The following is a 22930-nucleotide window of genomic DNA, read 5'->3' on the forward strand; positions in this document are numbered from 1 at the left end:
TGTGTTCGTTTTTTAAACAAATATATATTGCTTATATCTCCAGCATTACAGCCAATATGTTTTACATTACATTTTTTACATTTACATTTTACATTACAGCCAATATTGAACAGGCAGAAAAAAACAGGGAGCTTGTTGTCATTGCCTACCAGATGACTAACCAGCAAAGTAGAGTTAATCATAAGTAGGTACATCACAGCTGTGCACACTCATCTTGGCCACTGACACAGGCTTTCATATGAAAATTATCTGGAAAAAGAGAAAAGAAGAGATTGGATTTATACCCAGTCCTTCACTCAGAGTCTCAGAGCAGTTCACAATCTCCTTTCCCACCCCTCCCCATAACAAACACCCTGTGAGGTAGGTGGGCTGACAGAGCTCTCAAAGAACTGTTCTTTAGAGAATAGCTCTGCAAGAACTGTGGCTGGCCCAAGGTCACCTAGCAGCTGCATGGGGAGAAGTGGGAAATCAAACTTGATTCTCCCAGATTAGAGTCCCTGCACTTAACCACTATACTTCCCCAAAGAAAAGAGCTGATCCTGGATATTCTTTGCCTCCTTGGGACAGGAGGTACTTCAGGAGAGAGGAAGAGGTCTGCAAGGATAGTTTAAAATAGATGCTCCTTTCACAGAAGGATGCATGGAACATATTTTTTATAGAACTGAAATATGTTTTGTGATTATCTACCATGAGGAGGGTAGAGCCTTTTTTGAGGTGGTCCCGACTACCCTTTTTTAACAATCTGTCAGGTTCAAGAAGACTGGGGACCTCAAACTTAGTTAATGCACTGTCAAGTTTCAAACAAAAAGTTTTAAGAGAGATGCACTTTTTTTTTTCAGATCGTTTCTATATTACATGGTTATTCTTGGTTACCCTTGCCTATAACTGGAACTGCTGGCTCATCCCAATGCGCTGCATGTTCCCAGTTCAAACATCTAGCAACATAATATACTGGATCATTATGGACGTTCTCTGTGACCTCTGCTACATCTGTGATGTGCTGATATTTCAGCCCCGATTACAATTCGTAAGAGGTGGAGATATCATAGTAAGTAATGAATGAGTAGGAGATAAAGTACACATTTAATGCTGTCATTTCAAACATGCTTTTTTAAAATTTACATTTATGTGAAATTGCACTTTTCTGTGTCTTCAAATCCCACTTTGAAAAACTCCTTTCCTCTGAAATCTTTGGCACAGGCTCATAGACATTATTCCCCTGCTGAAACTAACCCTAAGCACAGTAACATGTATTCTTCACATATACTTTTGCCTCCATCTTCTTCTCCTCACTACTTTGCCTCCCCTTGTGTCAAAATTTAGATTATATGCCCTGTTGGAGAGATCTGTTTTTTCTTTGTTGAAGAATTATACACTAGTAGTATAATTATTATAACCATATTCTGTCACTACAACCAGATGACAGTGATGAGCACAAACTCTCAGGCACAGAGCTTGATTTAAGGCTTTCTGCTTTGGGGAAGCACATAATCAAGCCCTAAAAAGGTAAAGGTAGTCCCCTGTGCAAGCACCAGTCGATTTCAACTCTGAGGTGACATTGCTTTCACAACATTTTCATAGCAGACTTTTTACGGGGTAGTTTGCCATTGCCTTTCCCAGTCATCTACATTTTCCCCGCAGCAAGCTGGGTACTCATTTTACCGACCTCGGAAGGATGAAAGGCTGAGTCAACCTTGAGCCGGCTACCTGAACCAGCTTTGGCTGGGATCGAACTCAGGTCATGAGCAGAGGGCTCCAACTGCAGTAGTGCAGGTTTACCACTCTGTGCCACAGGGCTCTTAATCAAGCTCTATTTTGCTGTAATATCAAAATTTGCACATGAGAGATTGTCATTTTTATTGAACAGCCAAAGGCACTTGTCAGTTACTGGAAGTGGATACATTTGGTTTGTTTCCTCCCCTTAAACCACCATTCTACCCCTCACTTTGTAAAGAGGAGATAAACCCTATATTTGCCCAGATGTCCATATTCAGACATTCTGACTAATTATAGATCTATTCAAGCTTCCACGACCAAAAAAAGCTTCTGTGTACAAGGGGGGGGGGGGGAGAAAAGGGAGTGTGAGCACACCATTAAACTGAATTCACTGCTATCACACCAGATGTTTGAATTCATGTCTAAATACAGCCTTTAGGTTTCCATTTACAGACCCAACAAAATGTCACTGCCTACAAACTGGAAGCAACTTGTTAAAAAGCAAAAAGGTACCGACTGGATATTAGGGGGGAAAATACAGTCAGAGTAGTTAAGAGGTGGAAGCAGCTGCCTAGGAAGGTGGTGGGCTCCCCTTCATTAACAATCTTCAAAATGTGGCTAGATGATTATTTATTAGAGATGTTTTAGGCTGATCCTCCATGGAGCAGGGGGTTGGACTAGATGGTCTGTGTGGTCCCTTCCAACTCTATGATTCTGTGATTCTAAAAGATGTGTGCTGTTTGCACACTCACTTCTCTGCAAAGTGGAGTGGGTGTATCACTTGAAGCTTTTTTTTTAAAGGCCTAAAGTGAAGGCACCCTGACCTGTATGGTCCAGGCTAAATGGATCTTGCCAGATCTCAGAAGCTAAATACACAAATGCTTAAGACACAAATGAGAGACCTGCTTGAGACACAAATGAGAGACCATCAAGGAAGATCAGGGTCCCTATGCAGAGGCAGACAATGGCAAACTACCTCTATTCCTCTCTTGCCTTGAAAACCCGATGGGGTAACCATAAGTCAGCTGTGACTTGACAGCACTTTCCACCACTACCAAAGTGAAAACACAAATTCTGATCTGGCAATCTGATGTGAGTTCATGAGTTATCAAACACAGAGAGAAAGAGAGAGAGAGCTTAGACACAAGAGACTTCCTATTCTTTTTCATTGTAGAGGGGAGCTTCAACCATTTATATATTTCTTATGAAAAGATGGAACCCGTATGGTGAAACATAACAGAATTATAAATTCCTTTAGCAGCTCCTGAAGAGATTTCTTTGGTAAGGGAATAGCACCCATTCCCATAGAGGAATATTTAAAAATAAATGTCTGATCATTCTTAATAGATGCAATGTTGACAGCTCCGTGCTAATCAGAGCATATTTATGCAGCTTTGGATGACTTGTTTTTCACTCCTATAGATCCATTTCCTTCTCAGTGACTGATTCCTCTATGGGATTTGTGTTTCCAATACCCCAGTGAAAATTATTAACCCCTGTAATTCTCTATCAACTACATTCTATCTTTCCATTCCCCTGAGCATTTAAAAATTCATCTAAATGGAAAAAGTGGGATTTAAAGAAAACTTAGAACCTACAATCATGACATGTTTTAGTCTCTAAAACATAAGAAAAGTAGGTTCATCTAGGTACATGTGCTTCCTGTTTCCAAGTAAATATACTTAATTTTGTAAAAATCACGCTTGTGACATTATATCAACAGTGTGGGAGTTGCCTTTTTCCTTCCTGCTTCAGAACACTAGAAGCCCCAGGTCATGATGAGGTCTGTTTCTTCACCAGTGTTTCCAGACTCCAAGGAGGGAGGTACTGATATGGAAGTAGATATATCATCAGCTCCTCTCACTTGACCTCAGAGTGTCATGCTTTTCCCATAATATTTGAAATCAGGCACTCTGCAATGACTCCCATGCCTCTGAAGTGTTGCTGGAAGGAATTCCTACGCTGCAGTCTTGAAGTCACATTCTGGGAATAAGCCCTGTTGACTAACAGAGGGGGCATTTCTGAGTGGACCTGCTTGGGTTTGTTCCCTAGCTAATGTCAAAAAAACCAAAGTAATTTTGATAGCTAGTGTATTATATGAAATAGTCAAGAGGGAATCTGGCTTGTTTGTGTTCCAAACCATTTGCACAACGCAAATGTTACCATGGGGACAGGGGGAATCTGTTCTTGGACCGAAGAGCATTTCTCTTTGTGTACTTAAAGGCCTTAATCCAGCTAACATTACAGTTGCACTGTAAATCACAACTAAGCACAGTTAAATTCTTCTAAAATCCTTTAATTCAATGAATTTAAAAGGTATAACTCCATTTAGGAGTCATTCCCACTGAAGCCAACAAACTAACAAATATGTTCTCATATTTCCAATGAAGTTAATCACAATTAATGTTAACTGGACTAAGACATAGCCTAAGATTATGTTGTCCGTATCTACCTATCCATAATGCCCCAACTAATGTTTGGACCATGAGATCTCAGCTGGGCATGGTTTAACGAGCCTGCATTGCATCTGTGAGCAAGCCACAGCCATATTGCACATCCAGCAGCAATCTAGATCCAAGGTTCTCAATGTGGTGTCCATGGGTGCCATGGAACCTTCCAGCATACCTTTCCTACTGCAATCAAGTGCTTTCAGAAAGTCAGTGGAACCGGATGGGGCTTTGCTTCAATTGTTCATAGGAGTTCTGATTGACTGTGCAGATTTTTAAAAAATGTTGCTTTGGAAACAGCTGTCAACTACAAGTTAACTTTTAAATAATGTTTTCATTTTAAAAGGTATCCTTTTAAACAGAATTTATGCATAACTGCTACTCCCTAACATTTTGTGGTTCAATCTGCCTCTTATGACAGTCATTTTGTGGTTGCACCACCACCATGTGTCAGAATTCCAAAGGTACCATGGGCTCTAATGGTTTGGGACCCCTAATCTAGATAGGTACTGGTGCTGGGATCCAATATTCTAAATAACTCCTGTTACTTATGCATGAAACATTCCCTATCTATCATCCAAGTAATGCAGTAGTAGCCTCTTGGCTTAGTAGCCATTTCCAAAATAATTTATTTTAGTGGTTATAAAATCAAATTATTATTATCATACTAGTAGATTCATAGCTTGTTTTTGTTTACTAAGCAAAGAATTTTGTTCATCTTCATTCCGTTTCCAATTGTAGACAGACAGAGAAGACATGAAGAAGTACTACAGGACTACGATGAAATTTCGGGTAAGTAGGAAACAAGTTAGGAATGCTAAAGTGCAAATCAACTTTCCAAGTAAATGTAGATGGATCCATTGCAGAAAACATGTAATGCATAAGTAGTAAATGAAGGAATAACATATTACAATAATGAATGTTCATGTCACAGTTTAATATGAAATTTTATTTATTTTCTGCTTTTTATGCTGCTCATACATTAATGTATCCACTATTTTTATCTATTGCTTGCAGTCTGTGTGCTTTTTAATTAATCGTATGTTTTAGAATGGTAAAATATCTTTGATTCTTTTTATAAAGATGGGAAGCAACTATTTTGAAAGAATAAAATGGCACAGATTATAAATGTGTACTAAAGTAGACTTGTTGATATATATTTATATTTTGAGATTGTGTAATACTTTATGTTAAAAATTGTAAGCTGCCTTGAACTTCTATTGGAGAGCCAGTTTAGTGTAGTGGTTAAGTGTGTGGACTCTTATCTGGGAGAACCGGCTTTGATTCCCCACTTCTAGACATGCACCTGCTGGAATGGCCTTGGGTTAGCCATAGCTATTGCAGGAGTTGTCCTTGAAAGGAGTTGTGAGAGCCCTCTCAGCCCCACCCACCTCACAGGGTGTCTGTTGTGGGGGTAGAAGATATAGGGAATTGTAAGCCACTCTGACTCTCTGATTCAGAGAGAAGGGTGGGGTATAAATCTGCAGTTTTCTACTTCTTAAAATGGTAGACTAACATTATGTAATACATTAAATATATCTGTGCCCTATGGAATTTATTACCTTTTCATAGGGCTTGCAAGGCAGCAATGATCTGGCACTCCCATATTCCCACTTCCCCCTTCTCTCCATATTTCCTCCACCCAAGGGGCTGGCAGATATTGAGACTATATGTCATCTTTTTAAAATATATATATATAATAATAACAACCAATATACCAGTAACAGTCTCTGCAATACAGGTAAGTAAATGTACAGAACAGTGTTAATGTTTTAGCTAGTTTTCAAAATGTTAACTAAAGGCTTTCTACAATGACCCGAAATAGTGCATAAGTCTTAAAGTAAGTCAATAACAGTTTAAATTCACTTTCAAAAGTATAATAAGGTTTTATAATAATTATTAACTGGGAGAACTTTTTGTTGTGTCAAGTAATCAACAATACGATACCATATTTTAAGAAAGGTGTCTTCCCTTTTTGTTGTTTGGTTGTTTGGGTTTTCAGCTATCTTTCCTAAAATAAAATGTTCCCATAACTTCTTTCTCCATTGCTGCAATGATGGGAGACTATATGTCATCTTGTTATTAATATTGTTCTGATAAATTGTTTTAATGTATTTTAATATTATATACTATATTTTAGTAAATTGTTGTAAGTCACCCTGAGCTCTACCTCTAAAAAATGTGCAGCCTAGTAAATAAAATGAAATAAATAAATATAATTTTTCTACTAATCATAAAAAAAAAATTATATTTATTTATTTATAGTTCACCTTTCTCATAGAGACTAACAGTGGATTGTGCATAGTGAACCAGTACAAGCACAAAATGGGACATTCAGTGACCAATTCATTAGGATTTTAGAATACTGGAAGCACCAGAAAGAGCTGAAGCATAGCATAAGTATTCACATGACATATTAAATAGTACAGAAATCACATAAATAAGATCCTACTTACAATAAGGTAACCACCCTCCACCAGCCAAAACCAACCCGACACAAGAAAGGAGAGCCCCTGGCGAACAAGGCCTGCTTGGGCTGGCTAGGGATGCAGCCAACCCAAGCAGGCCTCGCTCACCTGGGGCTCTCCTTGGCTGCTCCCTCCCCAGTCAGAAGGCCAGCAAGCCACTCACCACCCAAAATCACATAAGTAGTGAAGAGAGGGTGGTGCGGGCTTCTCCAGGAGTTAATGAGGGCTGCTGGGGCAAAGCTCCTTGTGGCTGGCTGGCTGCCTGCTCTCCTAATCCAAGGATTATTATGCAGCTGTACCTACTATTCAATGGACAAGGGAGGTGGGGAGGAGGAGGGGGTGCCTGTCAAAAGTTCAGGAGCTGTGCTCCTGTGAGCTCCTGCTGAATTCAAGGCCTGTGCATGCTCCAGCTCATTCCCATTAATACCCAACCCACAGCATTCAGGACCATTTGGAGTTTCAGAGCTGATTCTGAGGGGAATTCAATGTACAATGTGTTACAGTAGTCTTGTCGTAATACTATTGTTGTATGAATCCAAGTGGCCAGGTTAGCCATATCAAGTTGAAGGACCATTTTATGAGTTAGACTAAGCAGGTAGAAAGCTTTTTTTTTTGCTACATAAACTTGCTTCTCCAGTAATAAAGCTGGATCCAGTATTTCTCCAAGGCTTTTGATTGAGTCAACAAGGGTCAATTGAACTCCATTAAAAATGGAGAGAACAATGTACTTTAAGACCTCCTCCTTACCAGTTAGCATTATCTCAGGGTTTAGCCTTTAGCCTGTTAATCACTGCAGCCAGGCAGTGATTCAGGACCTCTACTGCATCACCAGGAGATTTAGATAAGGCTATATACAGTTGAGTATCATCAGCATATTGATGACAGCCAACCCCAAAGCTATAAACGATCTGTCCTGTGGGCTTTACATAGAGATTGAAAATCATGGGGGATAGAATTGTGCTCTGTGGAACCCCACAAGATAGGTCCTACAAGTTTCCAGTAGCAATTGGAGTCCAATCCATGAAGAACAAATTAAACCTGATCAATGCACATCTCCTGATAGCTACTTCTGTTTCCAGGTGCCTCAACAAGATAGCATGCTGTACTGTACTAAAGGCTGCAAATAAATCCATTAAGATCAACAGAAAGGCTTAGCCTTTGTCTACACTCAGTTGGATGTTGTCAACAAAAGCTAGCAGAACTGTCTCTGTCCCATAGCCTTGCTTAAACCAAGACTAAAAGGGGTCTAGGGCAGATGAATTATCAAAGAAGACTTAGTGTTGTTGTTTTTCCCCAATTCTTGGGAAGAGGAGTCAATGTTTCCCTTCTGGACCCTTGTGGCCATCCTGGATTGAAATGCAAGGGTTTTTTTTTTCTTTCATAATAGTTAAGCATAGCAATAATGGTGATGATGTGGGAGGGGAAGGAAGTAAAGAAGCAAAGATTAATGTTTAATGTTCTGTTAATATAGCAAGATAAAGTTGATAATTATAAGTTCTTTTGTAAACCTGCTTCCAATTAAAAAAGAAGAAGAAGAAGACTTGGAGTTAGTTCACTATCACTCTCTCAGTCACTTTGCCCAGTAAGGGTAGGTTAGAGACTAGGTGATAATTGGCCACATCATTTTTTCTATATGGATAGTTTCTTAAGTAGTGGGTGAATAACTGCCTCTTTGAGTGGCTGAGGGAAGATGCCTTGACTGATTTATACTAGATACTAAGGATTTTTAATATGGTTCTTACTTCTGTTACAAGATTTTATTAGCAAAGAGAAGTAGGTACAAGTAGTAGCTTTCACAGAATTCAGGATCTTGTCCACATCATGGAAACTGGGTGAAAATGAGGGACAAGTAGCCCAGGAGATCTATTAAGCCAGTGGTCCCCAACCTTTTTTGGCACCAGGGACTGGTTTTGTGGAAGACAATTTTTCCATGGACCGGCAGGTGTGGGGGCAGGGGACAATGGTTTTGGGATGATACAATTGTGCACTTTGTGATGGTTAAGTGTGCAGATTCTTATCTGGGAGAACTGGGTTTGATTTCCCACTCCTCCACTTGCACCTGCTGGAATGGCTTTGGGTCAGCCATAGCTCTCATAGGAGTTGTCCTTGAAAGGTCAGCTGCTGTAAAAGCTTTCTCAGCCCCACCTATCTCATAGGGTGTCTGTTGTAGGGCAGGAAGATAAAGGAGATTGTGAGTCACTCTGAGAGTTGGAGTGGAGGGCAAGATATAAATTCAATGTCGTTGTCTTATTATTATTGCATTGTAATATATAATGAAATTATAATTATACAGCTCATGGCCTGGTTGCTAACAGGCCACGGCCTGGTACTGGTGCACAGCCCGGGGGTTGGGGACCCCTGTATTTAGCCATTCTTCTGCTGTGCTGACATCTCGTTCATAGAGTATTTTTGATACTTTTATCAGTTAGAAACTTGGCAAAACTATCAAAGCTGATTGTCTATCCCTGGGATATTAGAGGATCAGATTTAGGTATCAATTGCTAAGCTACCTTGAGCAGTTGGAATTATTGGGAACCAGCTGATACTAATAGTACAGAAGCAACTATTGCCATTACCGCCACATTGATATTGATATTGTCTGTTATTCACAGTGCCTATGAAAAAATATTTTGGAAATTTGTTAATTATATTTTATATATTTGCATACTGAAATGTTAATATTTTGGGTATTTTTCTACTTGGTTTTAGCCATGAAGCTAAGAATACTGAAATATTTGCTTGACTTTTCTTGAACTCTCAAAGATGAAGACTATTAACATTGACAGTTCAACATCAGAGATGTGGCAAGGAGAATCTAAGCCCACTAAACTTCATTGTAACCTCCTCTCAGAAATCACTCCTTAAAACTACTTGCTAACCACAGACTTCAATTTATCTCCTCTAATTTAAATCCTTGATTCTTCTGTTAGCCTGTGGATAGGGAATAACTGGTCTCCCTCTGGATTCATAAGAACCAGGAGAATCCACCAGCACTTAATTAGCTGCTAAATTCATAGTAGCTATTTCTCTCTGACAGCTTCAGCAGTTCTGGTCCACAGTAGTTTGCTGTAGTGGTTAAGTGCGTGGACTCTTTTCCCCACTTTTCCACTTGCAGCTGCTGGAATGGCCTTGGGTCAGCTATAGCTCTCAGTGAGCTGTCCTTGAAAGGGCAGCTTCTGGGAGAGCTCTCTCAGTGCCATCCACATCACAGGATGTCTGTTGTAGAGGAGGAAGATACTGGAGATTGTGAGCTGCTCTAAGACTCTGAGATTCAGAGTGGAGGGCAGGATATAAAACCAATTTCTTCTTCTTGTTCTGAAATGAGAATCCACATCACAGAAACAGGAAAAGCACAATAAACCCTGAGTATCATTATTATATATATGCTGGAATTGTGTTTTAGTATTTGGGTTTTAAAAAAAATCTGGATTATGCTACATAGAGGTATTAAAACAATAATAGGCCATACACTTGAATTTCCTCCAGTGGTTAATAACTAGTATAACTAGAACAACAGAATAACTAGAATCAGGGCTTTTTTTCTGTAGAAAAATCCCAGCAGGAACTCATTTGCATATTAAGCTGCACTCCCTGACACCAAGCCAGCTGGAACGGCATTCTTGCTCAAAAAAAGCCCTGGCTAGAGTAACTAGAACTAGTATAACAAGGTGGTTATGAATGTGATAATAGCAGTGAAAATGTTGATAGCACAGGTGTAGAAACAGTAACTGAGTCCAGAGAGAAATGACTTGTTGCTTAGTTTGGTGCATAATAGTGATGGATAAGCATACAAGGGCAAGACTGCCCCTCAACAATACTCTGTGGAAATTTGTCTCCTTTTATTAAATACTGGGATTCACATAGTTCACAATGGTGTTATTGTGAGTGTACCTAAGGATATTTGTCTTTTTCTGTATAAATATATAATACTTAGGTGTGTGTATATATATAAATATTACTCTTTTTTCATTTTGTAAATATTTATATAAAACTCCTGGTTCTTTCAGTGATGATGCATAGAGCTATCTTCTGTATAGAGCTATCTGCATAGAGCTATCTTCTTTCCACATACTAGGTTTCTTGAATTCTGGAATTTCCATGAAAGTTTTTAAGCACATAAACTAATTTAAGGTTATAACTGCACTTTGTTTTTCAACAGTTTGATTTGTTCTCAATATTACCATTCGACGTTTTATACATCATGTTTGGATTTAGGCCAGTATTTAGAGCAAACCGATTTATGAAGGTAAGAGATTGGTTGTTGTTTTGTTTGCCCTGAAACAGAGAAGTCATTGGCTTGAAGGACCCCATGACATCATTCCTCGCACATCTTTCCAGCCACTATGAAGGCTTTTCTCCAGTGCCACAGTCAATTCCTTTTCCAGTAGGACTTCCCACATGTGCAAGATCAAAGTTTTTGAAGAAGCCTTATGCACACAGAAGTGCTATCTGCAGAAGAAGTGAATGCTGCAGTGGAAGAAAGCCTCCACAATGGCCAGAGAGAACTGAGAGGATGAGGTCATAGGATCTAAATCAGGCATGTCTAATGTATGACCCACAGGTCAGAAGTGGCCCACCCATGGCTTTAATCCATCTCAAGGCTCTTTTCTCCACCCTCTCACACTTTAAAGATTTAGGCTGCCAAAGTTCCCAGTTCCCTCGCCTTTTCTTTGCCTCCTGCTTTGGCTTGCAAAATGGCAACAAAAATGCAGAATGGATTTTACATTAAGGTCTCTGTGCCCAGATACCTTTATGGAAAATCTGTTCCACATTTTCCATGCAATCTTGTGCTGCAAAGTATTTAAATGGGGTGGAGCTCAAGTAGTTCCACTTTCCAGTGTTGCTTGCTGGAGTTCCCTCCCTGTAAATATAGGGTGGATGCTTTCAGCCAGCTTGTCTCTGCTGAATGAATCTGAGAACAGGTGCCTGAGTAACTACTCTAACCTGAGAACCCACAGCCAAAGGGAGATATTATACTGGAGAGTCACTGTCACTCTGAGAAGACTGTGGATGGGGAAGAAGCTTGCAATGCCCAGCCTTTTCATGTTTTCCTAAGCTTAAATAATTTTATATTTTTAGTTTCTGCTGTGATCCTTGTGATTTTTCTTGATGGTTTATTTTTAAAATTGCATTCCCAAATCTCACTGTTCCTTACCTTGTTTTTTAAACAAACTATCACAAGAGTTTTAAGCATGTTTGTATTTTAAGTAAAAAAAATAATACTTTGTGTTTGTATTCTTTATAAAGTTTCTATCTCTGCTACCTGGCACTACATTTTATGTCACGCCTGGCCCAGCCCCACAAAGTTCAATTAATGTCAGATCTGACCTTCCTAACAAATGAGTTTGATACCCCTCACCTAAGTGATAGCTTGAACTATTTCAAAATATTCATTGTCATCCACAGTGGGAAAGGGAGAGTACATTTTCAATAACAACCAGCACTTCTAAAAATTCTTTCTAACTATGTCTAACTACTATATAAAAACCAATCAAACCAATCACCAAAAAGTTGAGAACTAAAATCAAAGAGACACAAAGTCAGGCTCAGTGGGAGAATATTTTCTCATCATTAAGCATAGCCTTTCTTTGGGTGGCATAACACGAATTGGTGACTTCCACACAGATTTGAATCCCGCCTTTCTCCTCAGTGGGGACCCAAAGTTACTTACATCATTCTCCTGTGCTCTGTTTTATAATGCATTCTATATACATTTTTCTCCTTTGCTCATTTATTTAAATTAATTTCAAATTAATAATTTCAAATAATACCTCATTTGCCAGAAAAATTTTGAAAAGTCATTATCCAGACTGTCACCTTTAACAAATGGAGACAGCCAAAAAGCTTTATTCTGCTCATGTGGAAGGCATTTTGGTTGACTGAATAAAATATCACTGTCATTATAATTTATCAAGATCACCGAGCCTACTAAATGGAAAAGTATTCTCCATAATTCATCCCTGGAAAAAGCAATATTGAAAAATGCCAACTGTTTGTTTTGCTTTCACTTTCACAATGTGGTTGTTTTTAGACCAAAAATGTTAAAATACATGGCAATATAGGAACAATGGTTTCTGATGAAATGTTAATGTTAAACTACATAGTTGTTGGATATCACTGTGTCTCTTCTTTGATTCTCATTTCAGCATCTCACATTCTTTGAGTTCAATGACCGAATAGAGTCTATTATGGAAAAAGCATACATCTATAGGTAAGTGCTATAGATGCTAGTATGTCTGCCCTCAACCCATTCCAGTCTGGCTTCTGCCTGGGTCATGGGATGGAAACTGTCTTGGTCGCTTTCATAGATGACCTCAGAAGGCATCAAGGTGGCTGAGCATTGTCAAGCATTGTCTATTTCTTTATTATTATAGTTACCAAAGTATAGAAATGTTACTAACCATGAATTGAGCCTATGCACATCAAAGTAGAGAACACCACCCCCCTTTGTTCCTTTCGCTTTTACTAACAAATGCAGGAATGTACTCTTTGAAGATAAAACCTCCTGGGACTAATTCCCATGCCAGCAAGGCTGGAACCCAGGATGAGCTGACCGCAGTAGAGATAAGGAAGTTACAGTGAGAAGTTTCACACGTGAATGTAGAATTGTTTAGAGAATGTAGAATTGTTTATAGAACCTTTGATGTGCCATCTTTAAGTATGCATTTTACCGTTACACTGTATCAGTTCCAATACCTCGCTCGGCTGAGCCACATGGATTATCAATAAACCAAACTTTATTTCAAAATTCAAGGACTGGTTACTTTGAGATCTAATGCTTGACAAGCATTGCTGTTGCTTATAGACCAATCAGCAGCATTTGATATGGTTAACTATGATCAAATGACCCACTGCCTTGCTAACATTGGAGTTCAGGGGGTTGCCTTACAGTAGTTTTCATCCTTTCTCCATGGTTGGAGACAGGGTGGTGCTTGGCAAGCAGACTTCTCTGCAACATCTTCTCAAATGTGGTGTGCCTTGGGGAGCTATTCTCTCACCAATGTTGTTTAACAACTATATTCACCCTCTTGCCCAGATTGCTCGAGGTTATGGGCTGGGCAGTCACCAGTATGCCTTGGCCCAAGTCTGGCCTGATGGAATCAGCTCCCCATGGAGATTCGGGCCCTACCTGACTTACTGCCATTCCATAGGGCCTGCAAGATGGAGCTATTCCACCAGGCCTTTGGTTGAGGCAGCGGACATCCTTATTCCATCTGCTTGGCCTTCCTCACCTGTCATGATGCTATCTTACCTTAACTTATTATTACATTCCTGGGCCTACATCCTTGGGCCTACCAATTTATAGAATGTGCCCAAGTCTGGCCTGATGGAATCAACTCCCCATGGAGATCCGGGCCCTACCTGACTTACTGCCATTCCATAGGGCCTGCAAGATGGAGCTATTCCACCAGGCCTTTGGTTGAGGCAGCGGACATCCTTATTCCATCTGCTTGGCCTTCCTCGCCTGTCATGATGCTATTTTACCTTAACTTATTATTACATTCTTGGGCCTACATCCTTGGGCCTACCAATTTATAGAATGTGCCCAATGGAAATCACTGCCTATGACATATATGCTGCTTTGTTTTATTGTATTTTTATGGTTTCAGTTTGTAAGTTTTTAATTGTTTTAACTTCTGTTGTGATCTGCCCTGAGCCCATTCGTGGGAAAAGGTGGAATATAAGTTAACAAAAATAAATAACTAGAGTATGACATATCCAGAAACCCTCATAGTTCATGGATGCACAACCTATGATTTCACTTATTCATGGTTCACATCCTGAGCATGTAGCATGACACTTCTTCAAGCACCCTTAATAATGCCACTGAAAATAAGAGGAAACAATGCAGATTGTGGTGTATTGGAGAAAAAAGAGCAGGGGAAAGTGAATAAAGCACTAGTTAGCACTTTTATTGGTATTAAGTCCACTTTTACTTCTGCCACTCCATCATCATAATCATCACGTTGTTACATTTTGTGGGAGATGTGGTTGTTTTGCTCCTGGGAGGCAGCAGACCTCTCTGCCTTTCAGTATTGGCAAATTTCTCTAATCACAGTGACCCCCAGAAACAGGATCCCTGTCAATGGCAAAGATCTACTGTACATCAGCTTTTGAGTCTCTCACATCAAATAAGGCATTTTCTGAGTCTGGCACAGTGCTGATTATGTGAACTTAGGCAGATCATGAGGAGGAGGAGGGCAGGAAGCGTTGCATCAGTGCTTAGTTCTCTGGAACCTTTTTTACATGCTCAGGGAAATGCTGATCACCACTTTGGGGTGAGGAAGCAATTTTTCTCCAGGCCAGTTTGGAGTTATTGTTTTGTTTTGTTGTTTTTTGCCTTCTTCTGGAGCAGGGGTCACTGGAAGTATGTGGAGGGAGGTATTTGTGAATTTCTTTTATTATGCAGGGGATTGGACTAGTTGACCCTGGAGGTCCCTTCCAACTTTATGATTCTATGCAGCCTCAATCGATGTCTATAAAATAGGTACATTATACTAATGTAATTTGGGGGTGGGGTGTCTTGTGGAGTTAAGTGAGTTAGCCCATGCTGTTAATAGCCATAAACTGATTTTTTTTAAAAGAGAATATGTTCATACAATTAATTTTCAGTGCACTGATTCCTGGTATGGTGCAATTTTGCTAATTAAGCTAAAATTAATTGATAAACATTGCTTTGCAACACACTATTTACCATAAATACTGAAGTGGTTAAATTAGTGGACTACATCAGTGGACTAAATTAGTGGACTACATCATCTTGGGAGAAGCCGTACTTCACAAGTGCCACTCTTCCGCTTATATGACAGTAATTATTTTCGTAGAAAGAAGAGATGATACACTATAAACTGTTTTTTTTTTTTCATTCTGTCAGTTCTAGTCATAACTGTAATTCATTGTGAGCATTACTGTTACTACTGGTCAAAATAAAGATGTCTCCTAAAACAAAACAAAAACAGAAATGTGTATCCCACAGGAATAACATGACTATTTATTCCTTACAGGGTTATTAGAACAACTGGATATCTAATGTTTATCTTACACATTAATGCATGCTTGTATTATTGGGCCTCAGACTATGAAGGAATTGGCAGCACTAGGTGGACCTATGATGGCGAAGGAAACATGTAAGTTCTTCCTGTGGCGTGTGATGGCTGTTCATCTTGCAAAGCCAAACCTTCTCAAGTGCTTGCTTTACAAGCTTTTAAGACCACTGCTGGCAACTGGTGGTAATGAACAAGGCTAATTATATGGAAGGCAGCAGTACTGAGCAATTGGTTTATCGCTTCAAGTTTTTAAGTTCACGAGTCAACTATAATCACTAATTTAATTAAACATTTAGAAAGCACAAGGGTCATAAATTAAACTAAGTGGTTAGGTAAGCACCAAAGAAACATTACATGCATATAAAAACAGCTCCTTGGAAAGGGTCAGAGGAATATGTTAAAGCACATTGTACAACCTTCAGACTGTAGCAGAACATTTGTTCTCTTCAAATCATCACCACAGTGTCAGTCAGGTTCCACCATCTCCTGTAAGCATTGGTGAGGGCATTGTGTAAGCAAGTTGTAAGAAGAAAATTTGCAGTGGGAACTGACATAGTGCAATGTGAATGGCTGCTAGAAGCAGCTGGGAGGAAAGATACAATGTCAACACCATTAATTCAGAAGAAAAACATATAGTAGAGGAAGAAAGGCAATGCCTTGCATTATATATTTGTGTGTAACTGAGAATGTGGTTTCAGTGTGGCTTTTTTAACACAAAGGTGGATGAAAAACAAGAGACTATTGGATATTAAAGTAGCCCCATAACAAAATGAACTAAGTGATACATGCTTCACCACAGTTTGGACTTGACCTCAGTTTGGATTTAGCCTACAGCAACAAAAAATGGTATAGAACTAGAACTGCCTCCAAGCTTGAAGAAAAATGCCCTGTCCCTTTAATGGAAGCTTAATGTGTGGAAATGGGCAACTGAATCTTTTCATGACACAGAGAGAAATAACACCACCTGGTTAATAAAATCCCATTAAGCCTCTAATAATTATTTTTCAATTGACAGGGTGGTTTTCCTCCCTCCCTTGCAACTCCTGCTGCTTATGAAAGAGAAAAACCTGGATGTTGCTGTTACCCTTAAATATGCCCTTTTAAAATTTAAAGGACCTTGTTTTTTACTGTACAGTAGATTGGTCCATCAGATTTGGAGGACAGGTCTACTGCTCATAGAAAATAATAAGCAGCAGACCAGGCCTCTGGAATTCCAAGTAGGGGTGTATGCAATAAAATCCCATAACACACTGACTTTATACATAACAGACCAACTTTAGAATTTCAAGGAAAATGGAAAGGGGTTTTTCCCCAACTATATAGCTGAAAATAAAGTACAAAATTAAATTAAATTGGAGAATGATAAGGTATTCTCCAGCTATTTTTCTTGCTCAGTTATAGCCAAATGCACACCCCTAGTTCCAAGGCTACATTTAACCCAGAGGAAATAATAGCCCTTTAACATTTAAAGAGTCCATGAACTGCTAGTTGGCTGGAGGGCTTTCCTTGCTGTCTCTCCTTTCCTCATTTTAATTCTGCATGGGAGTGAGGAAAGGCATGCTTATCTTTATTGTTAGTTTTTGGAAGTATTTGTTCTTGATATTTATTAATAATGATAAGTATGTCCTTCCTGACTTCCCCACTGGGAAGTAAAATGATATTTTCCCCCCTAATCTATTCTCCTTATAGAAAAATATTTGCAGCCATCCAGTTTGCTAGATAGCTTGCTGTGGCAATCATCCTCAAAAGTTCCACCTCTTCTCCAGGGCTTTGAAACAGCCTTAGTGATTTTGATCTCTTGCCAATTCATATAATTGGAAAGGGGTGAGGTAGCCTCAGTTTAAGAAGGGGGAGAGACAAGGAAATGGTGGGTTTGGATAAGAGTGTCAATTTAGCATCCTGTTAAGGGGTCAATATACCTAATTTGCATATATAGGTCTTGTAGACAGGAGCTCTCTATGTTAAAAGAACAACCTTGGACCTGGGAAGAATCCTGTCAGTTGTGGAATTAGCTTTCAGTGAAACGTAGTCAGCTGAGGTAACATGTCTTGGAAAAAGGGAATCAAGTCTCCCCTCAGGGTTTATTTATGTTCATTGAGGCTCAGCTACAAAGTGGTTATTCTTATTGGAAAAAGCTTTTAACCCATGGAGGTGAAGTTGAGGAACAGTTTAGTTTAAGAACATAAGAACCTTGTTGAATCAGACCAAAGGACCCCTAGTCCAGCATTCTGTTCATTCTGTGGTCAACCAGCTACCTCTAGGAAGCCCACAGTCTTCAATAGCATCATCCTGCCTGTGCTCCCCAGCAATTGATTTAAAGAGGTAATATACCTCTGGTACTGGAGGGAGTAGATATCTATCCTGATTAGTAGTCACTGATCGCCTGGTCCTCCATGAATTTGTCCACTCTACTTTTAAAGCCTTCCAAGTTGGAGGCCATGGTCAGCAAGTTCCATGGATTATTTGCGGTGTGAAGAAATGCTTTCTTTTGTCTATCCTAAAAATACCAGCCTTTTAACCGATCTCATAAGGCAGCTGTTCTAGTCTCCTGATCATTTTGATTGCTCTTTTCTACACTTTTTCAAGTTCGACAATATTCTTTTTTGGGTGTGATGCCCAGAACAGTACACAATATGCCAACGTTATATAAACAAAATTCTTACCCAGTTAATTTTTTTTATTATCTTAAATAAACATTTGTTGGTCATCACCATCTGTATTTTGTCTGCCTAGTCAAATACCTATGAAAAAGTAATTCCTACTTACCTCATAAATAATTGCAGCCTTTGGCTAGCAGTTTCCCAAATATGAGACATAAGAACATAAGAGAAGCCATGTTGGATCAGGCCAACACTCTGTGACACACAGTGGCCAAAATATATATATGCACACACACATATATATACACACTGTGGCTAATAGCCACTGATGGACCTCTGCTCCATATTTTTATCTAACCCCCTCTTGAAGCTGGCTATGCTTATAGCCGCCACCACCTCCTGTGGCAGTGAATTCCACATGTTAATCACCCTTTGGGTGAAGAAGTACTTCCTTTTATGCCCACAAGTTCTTGTATTGTGAGAAAGGGAGAAAAGTACTTCTTTCTCTACTTTCTCCATCCCATGTATTATCTTGTAAACCTCTATCATGTCACCCCGCAGTCGACGTTTCTCCAAGCTAAAGAGTCCCAAGCGTTTAAACCTTTCTTCATAGGGAAAGTGTTCCAGCCCTTTAATCATTCTAGTTGCCCTTTTCTGGACTTTCTCCAATGCTATAATATCCTTTTTGAGGTGCTGCGACCAGAACTGCACACAGTACTCCAAATGAGACCGCACCATCGATTTATACAGGGGCATTATGATACTGGCTGATTTGTTTTCAATTCCCTTCCTAATAATTCCCAGCATAGCGTTGGCCTTTTTTATTGCAAACGCACACTGCCTTGACATTTTCAGTGAGTTATCTACCACGACCCCAAGATCTCTCTCTTGGTCAGTCTCTGCCAGTTCACACCCCATCAACTTGTATTTGTAGCTGGGATTCTTGGCCCCAATGTGCATTACTTTGCACTTGGCCACATTGAACCGCATCTGCCACATTGACGCCCACTCACCCAGCCTCAACAGATGCCTTTGGAGTTCCTCACAATCCACCCTGAACAATTTAGTGTCATCCGCAAACTTGGCCACTTCACTGCTCACTCCCAACTCTAAATCATTTATGAGCAAGTTAAAGAGCATGGGACCCAGTACCGAGCCCTGCGTCACCCCATTGCTTACCGTCCTCCACTGCGAAGACTGCCCATTTATACTCACTCTCTGCTTCCTATTACTCAGCCAGTTTTTGATCTACAAGAGGACCTGTCCTTTTACTCCATGACTCTCAAGCTTTCTAAGTAGCCTTTGATGAGGAACTTTATCAAAAGCTTTCTGGAAGTCAAGGTAAACAACATCTATCGGGTCTCCTTTGTCCACATGTTTGTTCACCCCGTCAAAGAAATGTAACAGGTTAGTGAGGCAAGATCTTCCCTTACAGAACCCATGCTGAGTCTTCCTCAATAACCCGTGTTCATCAATGTGCCTACTCATTCTATCCTTGATAATGCTTTCTACCAACTTTCCTGGTATTGAAGTCAGACTGACTGGCCTGTAATTTCCCGGATCTCCTTTGGAACCCTTTTTAAAGATGGGGGTGACATTTGCTACCTTCCAGTCCTCAGGAATGGAGGCAGATTTCAATGAAAGTTTACAGATTTTTGTTAGAAGATCCACAAGTTCAACTTTGAGTTCTTTCAGAACTCTCGGATGTATGCCATCCGGACCCGGTGACTTATTAGTTTTTAATTTGTCTATCAGTTGTAGGACCTCCTCTTTTGTCACCTCAATCTGACTCAGGTCTTTCAACACCCCTTCCTAAATTAGTGGTTCTGGGGTGGGCAAAAAGTTCTCATCTTCCACAGTGAAGACGGAGGCAAAAAATGCATTCAGCTTCTCAGCCATTTCCCTAACCTCCTTCAGTAATCCTTTTACCCCATGGTCATCCAAGGGCCCCACTGCCTCCCTGGCTGGTTTTCTACTTCTAATATATTTGAAGAAATTTTTATTGTTGGTCTTTATGTTTTTTGCAATATGCTCCTCATAGTCCCTTTTTGCCTTCCTGATCACAGTCTTGCATTTGATTTGCCACAGCCTGTGTTCCCTTTTACTAATCTCACTTGGACTGGTTTTCCACCGCTTAAAGGAGTCCTTCTTACCTTTTACAGCTTCCATTACTTTGTTAACCATGCAGGCCTTTTCTTATGCCTGTTTGTGCCTTTCCTAACTTGTGGTATGTATTTTATCTGAGCTTCTAGGATTATAGTTTTAAATAGTGTCCAAGCTTCCCCAAGGGTTTTGACCGTATTTACCTTTCCTTTCAGTTTCCTCCTCACATGCCTCCTCATCTCAGTGTATTACCAAGTTAAACGTGGTTGTGGCGGTCTTTTATACAAATGGTGAAATCAATAACATTATGGTCACTGCTCCCAAGTGGTGCAATCACTTTTACATCTCTCACCAAGTTTTGGGCATTACTTAGGACCAAATCCAGGATCGCCCCACCCCTGGTAGGTTCTGAGACCATCTGCTCCATAGCACAGTCATTGAGAGCATCAAGAAACTCAATCTCTTTCTCTCGACCAGAACACATATTAACCCAATCAATCTGCGGGTAGTTAAAATCACCTATTACGACACAGTTTTTACGTTTAGCCGCTATCTTTAAGCCTTCCATCATATTATAATCGTCCTCTCTCTTTTGATTTGGTGGGCGATAACAAACTCCCATAGTTAAATTTCCTTTTGGGCCCTCTATTTCAACCCAAAGCATTTCTAAAAGTGAATCTAATTCTCTGACCTCAGTCTTACTGGACCGTATATCCTCTCTGACATACAGAGCCACCCCACCTCCAACCCTTCCCTCCCTGTCCTTCTGATATAACTTATATCCAGGAATCACCATGTCCCACTGATTCTCCTCATTCCACCAAGTTTCTGAAATTCCCACAATGTCTATGTTTTCTCCCAACACTAAACATTCCAATTCTCCAATTTTACTTTGAACACTTCTAGCATTTGTATACAAACATCTATAATTTCCCAGGCAAGCTAGGCCCGCCACCTTCCTCCTGCCGCCTCGAGACTCTGGCAGACAGTCCATACTGTTTGTCACCATCACAGTTGACAACTCTGGTCCGTTACCTGGTAGAAAAATAGCAGCCAACCCTGCATCTCTTTGAGACAAGTCCTCCCGAACCAGAGACATTTCATCTCCTGTTGGCTTTCCCCCAAGATTTAGTTTAAAAACTGCTCTGCCACCTTTTTGATTTTAAGCACCAGCAGCCTGGTTCCATCCAGGGACAAGTGGAGACCGTCTCTTTTGTACAGCTCCCGCTTGTTCCAGAAAGCATCCCAGTGCCTAACAAACTTAAACTCTTCCTCCGCAACTTTCCTCCTGCCGCCTCGAGACTTTGGCACACAGTCCATACTGTTTGTCACCATCTCAGTGGACAACTCTGATCCATTACCCAGTAGAAAAGTAACAGCTAACCCTTCATCTCTTTGAGATGAGTCCTCCCGAACCCGGTAGAAAAATAGCAGCCAACCCAACAAACTTAAACCCTTTTTCCTTACACTATCGTCTCATCCACACATTGAGACTTCTAATTTGTGCCTGTCTCTCCTGCCCTGCACATGGAACAGGTAGCACTTCTGAGAAGGCTACCTTGGAAGTCCTGGCCTTAAGTCTCCTGCCTAGCAGCCTAAATTTTTCCTCCAGGACCTCACGATTGCATTTCCCCACATCATTGGTGCCAACATGCACCATGACCACTGGCTCCTCCCCAGCACTGTCTATTAGCCTATCTACTACACGTGTAATGTCCACTACCTTCGCACCAGGCAGGCAAGTCACCATACAGTCAGTATGCGGTTTTGCCACCCAGCTGTCTACTTGCCTAAGGATCGAATCACCAACTACCAAGACCCCTCCTCTCTCCCTGCCCAGGGATGGTTCCTTGGTGTGAAAGGATCCCTGCTCACCAACTGAAGAAGAGGTCCCCTCTGAGGGCGCATTCCCCTTATCCTCAGCAGGTTGCCCTGTTCCCTCTCGACCCTCATGCTCCCTGGCAGCAACGGGGCTGCCATGTTCAGAGCGGGGCTCATCTAATACGCCCCCGAGAGTCTTCCCCGAGTGCCTAACTGACTGTCTCTGCTTCTCCAGGTCAGTCACCTCGGCCTCAAGGGTACAAACTCGTTCCCTGAGGACCAGGAGCTCCTTGCATTGAGCACACACCCAAGACTCCTGTCCTATGGGCAGATAGTCATACATGTGACACAGTGCAAAACACTGGAAAGCCCCCACCCCCTGCTGGCATTCTACCTTCATGATAGCTTTTTTTTAAAAAAAAATACAGTCCCCTTTAAATCCTGTTGTGTTTATGTGGCTCCCCTTCTGGAGGGTCAACTTACCTTATTGGGAGCACAAGGAAATTAGGAATCTGGGTTCCTGGTCCTTACAGAGCCCCCATGCTAAGAGCCACAGGCCAAGAACCCTTTAGCTCTCTGGCAAGGCACAGCTTAACAATGCAAAGTGGGTTGGGAACACAGCCACTCCTAATCAATCAGCAACAATCACCTTCACCTTCAGCCCATTCAACCAAACAAACAGCAGTTCCCCAGCAACCACAAACTCAGAATTTTCAGCAGTCACACAA

At 40.5% G+C, this 22930-nt stretch overlaps 1 protein-coding gene across 1 annotated transcript in view; it reads left to right on the top strand.

Annotated features, from left to right (window-relative positions):
• The window catches only part of CNGB3 (cyclic nucleotide gated channel subunit beta 3), a 107932-nt gene that overhangs the window by 51256 nt on the left and 33746 nt on the right, over nucleotides 1–22930 (top strand). The window contains exons 5-9 of the mRNA XM_060244331.1: nucleotides 840–1048; nucleotides 4905–4955; nucleotides 10791–10877; nucleotides 12778–12842; nucleotides 15637–15759. Coding sequence (XP_060100314.1) covers nucleotides 840–1048; nucleotides 4905–4955; nucleotides 10791–10877; nucleotides 12778–12842; nucleotides 15637–15759 — 535 coding nt within the window. The remainder of the gene's footprint in view (nucleotides 1–839; nucleotides 1049–4904; nucleotides 4956–10790; nucleotides 10878–12777; nucleotides 12843–15636; nucleotides 15760–22930) is intronic.

This window comes from Heteronotia binoei, chromosome 7, assembly GCF_032191835.1.
Source record: "Heteronotia binoei isolate CCM8104 ecotype False Entrance Well chromosome 7, APGP_CSIRO_Hbin_v1, whole genome shotgun sequence".
In the NCBI taxonomy this organism is placed as follows: Eukaryota; Metazoa; Chordata; class Lepidosauria; order Squamata; family Gekkonidae; genus Heteronotia; species Heteronotia binoei.